A 12,358-nucleotide genomic window follows, 5' to 3' on the forward strand; every position below is an offset into this window, starting at 1 on the left:
AGTGGGAAAACAGACATTGCGTCATTCTCTCCCTGCTGCCGGGGAGAGCAGGCACTGACACGCTGGCTCCCTTCCTTGTACTGCGCATTCTGCGCATGGTGTAGGACCGAGTCAGACGGCAGGGAGAGGGAGCCTTTGCAGGGGGAGAGTATCTGATCCACACGGGGCCCAGCTAACATGGAGGAGGGGCGGGGAGTCCGGCGCCTGCAGAGCCCTGTTCCTTTTGGCGCGCGTCGCCATTTTGGATCGCGCTCGCGCTGGAACGCATATGCGTTCCAGCGGCCATTTTGTCCCCGCTCACTCAACCGGGAGGACTGACAGGCTGCGCGGAACACACAGGAGTGAGACTCAAACAGCTTACAAGACATCCTCCGTGTTTAGAGCTCAGTGGTGGCATAAGGGAGTAGTCTGGAACTTTCCACACTCCATATTTACAGTTGCAACAGCTGGACCTTGACTCAGCTCTCGCACACTGCTTCCCACTCAGGTGATATCCAATGGCAGAAGGTAGGCCAGTGGGATTATTCACTAGGGCGGGGGGGAGAGTACCCACAACAGCAATGGTGACTTACTTTGCCTGTACAAAGTGTCAATCTAAAATTCCTGGGGGTCAGAACGAGCCACTGTGCAGATCTTGTTCAATGGGGCAGGGGGCTCAAAATGCTTCTTCCAACAACCCTGTTCCAACAGAGACACAGACAGAAAATTCTGAGTCAGAAAGCCCTTCTCTACAGCCGGGGCCCAGCCGAGTGCAAGATATACCAGCTCCTTCCTGGGCTATTCAACTGTCTCAGTCCTTAGCATCCTTACAAGGATTACCGGCCATTGCTAATACCCTGGGAAAAGCCTTGGCTAAGTTTAGTCACAGACCAAGTGGAAAACGCAAACGTTCTCATGACTCTAAGGCCGACTCCTTAGCACATGTATCTTCCGACGAGTTGTCGGCAGAACAAAACTCCTCTCAATCAGAAGGCGAACTACCGCTTTCAGACGAGTCTTCTGGGGAAGAAGAGGAAGATCATGCTGGTGAGAGAGATCGCGATTTTCAACACGATGTGGAGGGCATAATTAAAAAGGTGCTCGAAGTACTTAATATTTCTCAAGCGCAAAAACAAGCTGAAACATCTAGGTTGTTCAAGAGACAACACAAGTCCACTACAGTTTTTCCATCGCATGACCAGCTGACGGACATGATACAAGATGAATGGAACACTCCAGAACGAAAATTCCAAGCTACAAGGAAATTTTCTAAGTCCTACCCTTTTCCCAAGGAACTGGTGGATAAGTGGACCAATCCTCCAATGGTGGATGCTCCCGTGTCCAGATTATCGAAATCTACCACATTGCCAGTAACTGACGCAGCGGCCTTTAAAGATCCGTCGGATAGACGGTTGGAGGGTTTCCTAAGAGCTATTTACACGTCTTCCGGATCAACCCTGAGACCCTGTCTCGCTTCAGCCTGGGTATCCAGAGCTATTCAAGCATGGGCAGAATCTTTAGTCACAGACATTCAAGAGGGTGTGCCCAGAACTGACCTATTGTCCTCTGCACAAACAATTGCAGAGGCGTCCGCCTACCTCTGTGATACCACCCTAGATATTTCACAGATTACAGCCCGCACATCAGCTCTATCCATAGCGGCACGGAGGACCTTATGGCTTAAAAACTGGTCAGCTGACTTGAGTTCCAAGAAATCCTTAACCTCACTGCCTTTTAAAGGTCAACGGTTATTTGGCGAAGAACTTGAGAAAATCATTTCGCAAGCAACAGGGGGAAAGAGCACCTTCCTTCCTCAGGCAAAGAGTAGGTCTATGGGGACTGCTAGACGCGGAAAGTTTTTTCGTGGCCAAAGCGGACGTTACACACGCAAATACAGTCCACCACGACGGTCACACTTTCGTAACAAGACCAACGATAAAACTCGCACCCCATGGAAGCCCAACAAGACCTTCACAAAACCCGCAGGAGATAAGTCTACCTCAGCCTGACGGGGCACCCCCTCCGGAATCGCTAGAACAAATAGGGGGCAAGTTACTTCGATTCCGGGAGGTATGGATCCATCACTCTTCAGATGCTTGGGTCAACGAGATAGTCACGGAAGGTTATCATCTCGACTTCACCAACCCACCCCCTCGAAAATTCCTTATGTCCAGGGTTCCATCACACCCCACAAAAGCACGAGCATTCTTACAATGCATTTCCAAACTGGAACACACTGGAGTAATTGTACCAGTACCACAGCCGGAGAGATTCTCAGGGTTCTACTCCAATCTGTTCATAGTGCCAAAGAAGGACGGATCCTTCCGACCAATTTTAGATCTCAAACTGCTCAACAAGTTTATCAGATCCATTCGTTTCAAGATGGAAACACTCCGATCAGTGATACGAGGCATGGAGCACGAACAGCTCATGATGTCCCTAGACATCAAGGACGCATATCTTCATGTACCAATTTGGATCCGCCATCAGAAATACCTCCGATTCGCATTCGCGAATCAACACTTCCAATTTGTGGCACTTCCGTTCGGACTCTCGTCAGCACCACGGGTGTTCACCAAGCTTATGGCGGTAACGGCAGCAACATTACGACTCCAAGGCATTTCAGTGACTCCATACTTGGACGATCTTCTCCTGAAGGCCAGATCAGAAGAAAAGGCAAAGGAGGACCTCTGCAAGACGATTCGACTATTGCAGAGCTTCGGCTGGACCACCAACTGGTCAAAGTCCAACCTACAGCCCAGCCACCAGATGATATTCTTAGGCCTGGAATTCAACACAATGACACAGATGGTTTGTCTTCCACAAGACAAGCAGCACAAGATCAGAGATCAAGTACAGTCCCTCCTGTCTCACCAGAGACCAACCGTCCACATGGCAATGAAAGTACTGGGACTCATGGTGTCAACCATCGAAGCAGTTCCCTTTGCTCAAATCCACCTACGAGATTTACAAGCAAACATTTTGTCATCCTGGAAAGGAGGTCCTCTGTCGCGAGTGATCAACCTCTCCCATACGACGAGGGAAACTCTTCTGTGGTGGTTGAAGATGGACAACCTGGCTGTGGGCCAATCCTGGGCGAGCCCAGAATGGAGTGTAATTTCCACGGATGCGAGCCTCACAGGCTGGGGGGCCACGTGGAACAACCTATCTGCACAAGGTCAATGGTCTCCCGAGGAGTCCAAACTTCACATCAACGTACTCGAATTGCGAGCAGTAAGACTAGCCCTATTCCATTGGTCACAACGCCTGCACCAAAACCCAGTTCGCATCCAAAGCGACAACATCACAACAGTGGCGTACATAAATCGGCAGGGAGGAACACGCAGCAAAGCTGCACTAAAGGAAGCACAGGCGATACTGGGTTGGGCAGAATCCAACCAAGTACAATTGTCGGCCATTCACATCCCAGGGGTGGCCAACATAAAAGCAGACTTTCTCAGCCGAAACCAAGTACATCCGGGCGAATGGGAACTTCATCCGGAGGCATTCATGGAGCTAGTAAACCTCTGGGGCTCTCCACAGATCGACCTCATGGCGTCCAGAGCCAATCGAAAGGTTCGAAGGTTCTTTGCTCGTTCCCGAGACGCAATGGCGGAGGGAGTGGACGCCATGACTCAGTCTTGGTCGTTCGACCTGGCATACGTCTTTCCTCCTCTTCCGATGTTGCCTCGAGTCCTCAAGAAGATCAGGAGATCAACCATCACGGTGATTGTGGTAGCTCCCTATTGGCCTCGAAGAACATGGTTCTCCGATCTGCAAGAGATGTCCATAGAACAACCGATCCGACTACAACACAGACCAGATCTGCTCAGTCAGGGTCCACTGACACATCCCAATCCCGGACTGTTCGCTTTGACGGGATGGCTATTGAAGCATCCATCTGGCGAAGAAAAGGGATAGCAGACGAAGTTATTTCTACTATGCTAAAAGCACGTAAACCCACGTCTTCCAAGTCTTATCACAGAGTGTGGCGTTCCTACTACAGTTGGTGTGAAGAACTCAACCTGCCCCCTCTAGAACTCAGCATACCTAGAGTGTTGTCCTTTTTACAGCGTGGTCTGCAGTTAGGTCTAAAACTCAGCTCATTAAAAGTACAAGTATCTGCATTGTCTGTCCTTTTTCAACATCGTCTTGCAACAGAGGACTCCATACGGACTTTTCTGCAAGGAGTGGCTCACGTCCGTCCTCCATTTCAACCGCCCGTCGCGGGTTGGGACCTTAATCTCGTGCTCGAGGCTCTACTTGACCCTCCATTCGAACCCATGAGTTCTATTTCCGACACATGGCTCATTTACAAGACTGTGTTTCTAGTGGCAATTTCGTCAACCAGACGGGTGTCTGAACTGAGTGCACTATCCTGTGATCCGTCCTTTCTGGTGTTCCACAAAGACAAGGCAGTTTTACGGACGGTTCCTTCGTTTCTACCCAAAGTTGTGTCTTCCTTCCACATCAATCAGGAAATCATAGTTCCGTCTCTATGTCCAGATCCAAATAATGACAAAGAACGACGTCTTCACAATCTAGACGTAGTCAGAGCACTTCGGTGGTACCTTCAACGGTCGAAGCCCTTTCGGAGATCTCAAGCTCTTTTTGTTATTCCTTCCGGACCTCGTAAAGGTTTACCAGCATCAAAGACTACCATCGCCAGATGGATCAAACAGACCATCTGTCAAGCCTACCTGTCAAAAGGTAGGGCACCACCTCAAGGTGTCAAGGCTCATTCCACGAGGGCAATGGGAGCCTCCTCGGCATGGCGCAATGCTGCCTCATTGGATCAGATCTGCAAAGCAGCTACCTGGTCCTCTGTTCATACATTTACTAAATTCTACAGACTCGACAAAACTTCGTCGGCTGAGGCCTCCCTTGGTCGCAAGGTTTTGCAGTCTATCTTCCACTAAATCAGTTAAATTGGCTCGTCCCACCCTGCTGTTTTTGGGACTGCTTTGTTAAGTCCCCATCGGTCCCTGTGTCCCCCTAAGACGACAGAGAAAACAGGATTTTTTGATACTCACTGTTAAATCTGTTTCTCTGTAGTCATAAGGGGGACACAGGGCTTCCCGCCCTAAGACGAGCCGTTGACCTGATGGTCGTGTCCAGGATAATCCCTGGCTTTCATTCTGTCATACGTTATAGTTCAGTTATACTGGTTAATATGTTTTTTGGAACAAACTGAGTGTTGAGCACTGTGTGCGGGGTTAAGCCAAGCACGGCACGCCCCTTAATTAATTGTTACCAAGTGTCCTGCCTCCTGGAGGGTGGAGCTTAACCCCATCGGTCCCTGTGTCCCCCTTATGACTACAGAGAAACAGATTTAACAGTGAGTATCAAAAAATCCTGTTTTCTATAAGCTCTATCTGTTCAGTTCATCACACATTTCCCATGTTTTCAGTTAGCTCACCGTTCTAATGTAGTGGTTCGGGTGCAATATGCCCCGAACCCTGCTCTTATTGGTGCCCCAAACAAAAGGGGAGAAAAAGACCTTATGTCCACAATATTTCGTGTATGTAAAGTTATACAGATAAGCTTACCCTTTCGGTAATGTGACCCGGGTGCTGCCGCCCCGAGTCCGTCGCTAAGGAAACAATCAGCCGTGTAGAATCCCAAGGTATGGGAGCGCACTTCCAGGGTCACAGATTGGTCGCTTCAACTTTTCAGTAAAAAATTACTTTTATTTAAACATTGGTTAAAAAAGAATTACATCAGTTTATGGTCTGACGCGTTTCGTATAGACATACTTCATCGGAGACCTAAACAAACTTCCATCACTTCAAATATTTATACCCTCACACGTGACCTTCCCCCCACAATGCAACACTTCAGCTAATTCACTGATTAGTATCACCTATACAAAAAGTACTTTGAATATTTAACAGATTAAACATATTAAACATGTTAAAAACATTGCTTCGCCCACTCTTGAGCTCAACTCTATTACTGATGTTTCATTCCTCATATAATTCTGTCTTTTACTATGAAATGTTACAATTTTCATTTAATGTTTCCACAAAACGTTCAAAATCTGCAATAAATCTGTATCTAAAAAATTGCTTATACTAGTTCATTTTCTGTTACAATAACTATACTCATTCTTTGTTTCAAATTTATGCGATCAACATTGTTACAAAATAAATGATTATGGGAAAAATTCATTCTACTTTCCTATATTAGCAACACTGCTGTTAAAAGATACAATTTCCACATTTTTTTATATATTTTCAATCACGATAGGTACAAAATCCATTTATGTTTGCCAAATTCTATTTACCAATTTAGTTACGTGTTTCATTAGTTTGTTCTAATTTCTGCGACCTAAGAGTAGTTTCCCAAACTTTCCTATATATAACAGCTAACATCGAAAACTGAGTTTAATCCCTGCGGCTGTCTGGTATTCAATTTGTGTATCCATTTCACTTCTGCTCGCAGCAATTTAGCCCGCAGGTCGCCACCTCTCACATCCAAGGTTACACGTTCTATTCCCTGTACTTTCAGCATTGCCACATTGCTATTGCTACATATTTTAAAGTGTCTTGATACTACTGTGGCTTCACTGCCTGATCTTATAGTATTAATGTGTTCCCTTATTCTCTCTTTCATTGGTCTCACAGTACATCCTACATATTGTTTGTAACAGACTTTACACGTTAGTAGATATACTACTGACTTAGTATTACAATTTATAAACTCATTAATTTTATATTTTTCTTGTGTTAAGCTGCATTCAAAGTTATCCGCTACGTGAACCACTGAACATGTCACACATCTAGTTGCATTACATTTGAACATGCCTACACTATGTAACCATGTTCTAGATTTAGAATCACGTAAATATAGACTAGGTGCCAAAATGGAACCAATTGTAGGAGCCCTCCTTGCTACAACTCTATACCCTGTACGTAAGATTTCCTTGAAGTCCTTATCAGCATGTAATATTGGTAAGTATTTACCCACTATACCTTTAATTCTATTGAACTGTCTACTGTACTTCGTACTCAAAGTCACTGGTTGAGTGTACTGGGGCCTACTTCCCGATTGTCTTATTCTCTTGTCCTTTAATAAACCACTCCTATTAACCAGCAAGGCTGACTTAAATGCTTCTTGCAATGTGGCTAAGGTATAACCCTTAGCCAAGAACTTATCCCAAAATTTGCATGATTCCTTCAAAAAGTTGTCATCAGAACTACAATTTCTCCGCAATCTGAGAAATTGCCCCCTCGGTATCCCCTTGTTAAAGTGACTTGGGTGACACGAGTCTGCTCGTAGTAGTGAGTTCCCTGCACTTGGTTTTGTGTGTACTGTTGTAGCTATTCCGTCTTTCTCAACATAGATGTGTAAATCCAAATATACTATATTACTTCTATTGAAGCAACCCGTGAACTCAAGGTTAAGCTCAACGTTCCCCAGATCTAGTAAGAACATGTTAAAATCTCCTTCACTTCCATTCCACACAAACAGCAGATCATCGATAAAACGACGATACAAAACTACATACTCCAAAAGTGGGGCATCAGCTCCATATATGTGGGTCTCCTCCCACCAGCCTAAATATAAATTCGCATACGTGGGCGCAAAACGCGCCCCCATGGCCGTTCCCCGCTTTTGGAGATAAAATACCCCATTAAAGGAGAAGTAGTTGTGATTTAGCAAAAACCAAATTGCTTCTAAGACAAAATCCTTTACCTGTTCCGAATATTGGCTATAATTGTCCAGATGGTATTTCACTGCTATCATGCCTTTATCATGCGGTATGCTGGAATATAGGGATACTACATCTGCTGTCCCCCAACCGTAAGTTGTTTTCCATTCCAAACCATCCAGCACCCGTAAAACATCTCGTGTGTCCTTAATATATGAGCCTAACCTTTTAACCAACGGTTGTAGCATAACATCAATCAATTCTGATAGACCTTCATTCAATGAACCTATTCCTGAGACGATCGGCCTACCCTTGGGTGGCCTCTCGCCTTTATGAACTTTAGGCAAATGATAGAATATGGGGGTTCGTGGGTGCTCTGGTACAATTGCCCCCCACATGCTATCAATAATAATGCCTGTTTGTTTACCAAATCGTGCTATGCTTTCCAGATCTTTTTTATATTTTTTCAATGGATCTCCCTGTAAAACTTTATAAGTTGCTGGATCCCCCAGCTGTCTCAAAGCTTCCTGTTCATAATCACTTGCATTCTGTACAACTAGGAGACCTCCCTTATCTGCTTGCTTAAACACTATAGATTTATTTAGTTTTAATTCATTTAATGCCTTTCTCTGGCCCGATGACAAATTTCCAACATATGATCGCTTCTGTTCCTGCCAAAGTTTAGTTAAATCGTGTTCCACAAGTTCCTGAAAAATATCTGTCAGTGTACCCCGACTGTTAACCGGGTAAAAATCTGATTGGCTTTTAACTCTCCTTATTGACTCTATATCCAAATTAACCATTTTCTCTCCTTCCCCACATTCCATTTCCAATGATTCTAGGACAAAAGCTGCCCGTTGTTCCGTGAATAGACTCGATTCATTAAAATTTAACTGTGTTTCCAAATTTATTGCTTCTACTGCATTCTGCTCACCCTGCTGTGAAATACAAATATCTTCACCCCTGTAACCCTGTGTTTTTTCAGTGTTTAAAAAGTGTTTTCGGAGTACTAATTTACGCACAAATTTATTTATATCTATAATGGTGTTGAGTAGTTCAAAGTTCGTGGTGGGACTGAAGGATAAACCTTTCTCTAATAGAGTCCATTGTTCTTTAGTAAAGTTCACATCAGATAAGTTCAAAACATTCTCTGACCCTTGCCGGTTCCTCGTTCCCTCAGTGTATACTTGCGATTTCCCACATCTTTCTTTACTCCCACCTCTCCTTGTTGATTTATATCCTGACGGCCGGGTTGTAACTGTCGCGTCTCTTCGATCGTTCTGATGTTCTCTGGTGTGCTCTGTCTCACCCGAGAAAAAACCTCCATTGCTCTTTCATTCCGACAGTCTTGTACGCTACGGGAGGAAGAAGAGGACAACGAGGAAACACCGGACTGCTCAAAAACTTCGGTACATTCCATATCATCTTTGCTAAAGCTCACATGTTTCTTATTATTACCTCCCTTTAGTATAGACTTAGGCCGCTTTCCTTTATACTTCCTATCCATTTTCACATATACCCGATCTTGTTCATAATCAGCACTATCACGATTAAATTTGGATGTTTTAATATTAATCAATTCTGTTTCAATCTCGGCTAATTTCTGTTTAATATTAACCTCCCATCTGTCAAAATCACTATTTTCTCTGTTCGCCCCTGCCTGTGGAGCCTTATATTGTTCCTCTAATTCATATATACTTATGTTAATTTCTTCCAAGACTTTTTGATTTCTTTCCACAAGCAGCTGCATCAATTTAAGTGAACACTCTGACAACACCTCATTCCACCGTTTCAAAAAATCCATGTCAACCACTTCATACGCTGGAAACTTTCTAATTCGCAGGCCCCTCGGCACCATTTTCAGCATTATATATTTTTCCAGCGTTACGGTATCCCACCATATTTTTAGTTCTTTTATCATGAGTTTGCCTAGTTTCCAGAAGGAATTCGTGTCTGGGCGGTGAGTGTAATTTGATACATCGAGATTAAACATTGCATCCGCTTTCTTTCGCCTCTCTCTCATCAATTCAGTGTGTGTTTCCGACATTTTCTATATATATATAAACAAAGTTGGGTAACTCGTGTTAAATTCAATTAATCAGTCCTCTCGGTGCTGGTTCCTTAGCTCAATTCAAACAATTCTCACAAACAATGTTACACCATGCATCCAATACGAGGAATCTATACGTTTTTCTATAAGCTCTATCTGTTCAGTTCATCACACATTTCCCATGTTTTCAGTTAGCTCACCGTTCTAATGTAGTGGTTCGGGTGCAATATGCCCCGAACCCTGCTCTTATTGGTGCCCCAAACAAAAGGGGAGAAAAAGACCTTATGTCCACAATATTTCGTGTATGTAAAGTTATACAGATAAGCTTACCCTTTCGGTAATGTGACCCGGGTGCTGCCGCCCCGAGTCCGTCGCTAAGGAAACAATCAGCCGTGTAGAATCCCAAGGTATGGGAGCGCACTTCCAGGGTCACAGATTGGTCGCTTCAACTTTTCAGTAAAAAATTACTTTTATTTAAACATTGGTTAAAAAAGAATTACATCAGTTTATGGTCTGACGCGTTTCGTATAGACATACTTCATCGGAGACCTAAACAAACTTCCATCACTTCAAATATTTATACCCTCACACGTGACCTTCCCCCCACAATGCAACACTTCAGCTAATTCACTGATTAGTATCACCTATACAAAAAGTACTTTGAATATTTAACAGATTAAACATATTAAACATGTTAAAAACATTGCTTCGCCCACTCTTGAGCTCAACTCTATTACTGATGTTTCATTCCTCATATAATTCTGTCTTTTACTATGAAATGTTACAATTTTCATTTAATGTTTCCACAAAACGTTCAAAATCTGCAATAAATCTGTATCTAAAAAATTGCTTATACTAGTTCATTTTCTGTTACAATAACTATACTCATTCTTTGTTTCAAATTTATGCGATCAACATTGTTACAAAATAAATGATTATGGGAAAAATTCATTCTACTTTCCTATATTAGCAACACTGCTGTTAAAAGATACAATTTCCACATTTTTTTTATATATTTTCAATCACGATAGGTACAAAATCCATTTATGTTTGCCAAATTCTATTTACCAATTTAGTTACGTGTTTCATTAGTTTGTTCTAATTTCTGCGACCTAAGAGTAGTTTCCCAAACTTTCCTATATATAACAGCTAACATCGAAAACTGAGTTTAATCCCTGCGGCTGTCTGGTATTCAATTTGTGTATCCATTTCACTTCTGCTCGCAGCAATTTAGCCCGCAGGTCGCCACCTCTCACATCCAAGGTTACACGTTCTATTCCCTGTACTTTCAGCATTGCCACATTGCTATTGCTACATATTTTAAAGTGTCTTGATACTACTGTGGCTTCACTGCCTGATCTTATAGTATTAATGTGTTCCCTTATTCTCTCTTTCATTGGTCTCACAGTACATCCTACATATTGTTTGTAACAGACTTTACACGTTAGTAGATATACTACTGACTTAGTATTACAATTTATAAACTCATCAATAAACCAAACTTATTAAAGGAAACTGTTGCCACGGGCTAGTTTTTAGACAGGTTTGAATTCTGCTGTATTACTTCTGTTCAAATATATACAGTATGTATTTTATAGCCTATAGCATATGGAGCATTTTTACAGTTTTGTCAGGAAGAACCATGACAAATCAAATATTTTACAGTGATAAGACTCATATTTATTTACTCAAGACACTAGCAGCAAGGGGTAAAACTGTTAGTGTCATATTTATTTACTCAAGACACTAGCAGCAGGGGGTAAAACAGTTTGTGGAGGAATCTTACATTGACATTTTTGTTTATTTCATTGTTTCCTTACGTAAAAAACTGCTGGATACAGTTATATATCATCCCTCCACTGCTCCAATGTATGGTTTTTATCTTTTACAGGTGGCCTCAGCTCTCTGGTGGTACTACGTTTCAAAAGGAGTGGAATATTTTGACACAGTATTTTTCATACTAAGGAAAAAATTTAACCAAATTAGTTTTTTGCACGTATATCACCACTGCACAATGTTCACACTTTGGTGGATCGGAATCAAGTGGGTTGCCGGAGGACAATGTACGTATTCTATATTCAAGAATTTGCCCGTTGTCATTATATTGCTCTTCTATATACATAGTTAAATCGGGTTAAAAAAAAAACAAAGTCCATCAAGTTCAACCCTTTTAAATGAAACCCAGCATCCATACACACACCCCTCCATACCCTTGCATAAATTATATACAGTATGCTAATTTTCCATTCAAGAAACTAGTTTGTTATAATTTACTGCTTTTCTTTATAAGGATATATTCCGCAATCTCAGCCCTATTTCTGCCATGAGAAAATTTGAAATCCTTGCCTAAGCCAGCACTTTAATACTGGAGGCAAAAAGCAATAAAAGCTCCCATGTAGGAAGGCACTATAATAAAAATATAGTGTACTGCTGCCCTGCACTGGTAAAAGCGGTGTGTTTGCTTCAGAAACTCTGCTATAGTTTATATAAATTAGCTGCTATGTAGCCAGGGAGTCAGCCATTTAAGGGTGGTGGCAGACTGGGAGATTAGTCTACCAGCGACAAATCTCCTCTACTGCCTTCCCGCCAGATAAACATTGTCCAATATAATGGTGCTGTATCTGTTATCTGCTATGTATGGCTGCTCCATGGCTACACAGCAGCTTGTTTACAGT

At 42.9% G+C, this 12,358-nt stretch overlaps 1 protein-coding gene across 1 annotated transcript in view; it reads left to right on the forward strand.

Moving 5' to 3' along the window:
* The window catches only part of elovl4.S (ELOVL fatty acid elongase 4 S homeolog), a 37,483-nt gene that overhangs the window by 17,148 nt on the left and 7,977 nt on the right, over window positions 1-12,358 (forward strand). The window contains exon 4 of the mRNA XM_018265474.2: window positions 11,575-11,746. Coding sequence (XP_018120963.1) covers window positions 11,575-11,746 — 172 coding nt within the window. The remainder of the gene's footprint in view (window positions 1-11,574; window positions 11,747-12,358) is intronic.

The sequence above is a fragment of the Xenopus laevis genome, chromosome 5S, assembly GCF_017654675.1.
Source record: "Xenopus laevis strain J_2021 chromosome 5S, Xenopus_laevis_v10.1, whole genome shotgun sequence".
Lineage (NCBI taxonomy): Eukaryota > Metazoa > Chordata > Amphibia > Anura > Pipidae > Xenopus > Xenopus laevis.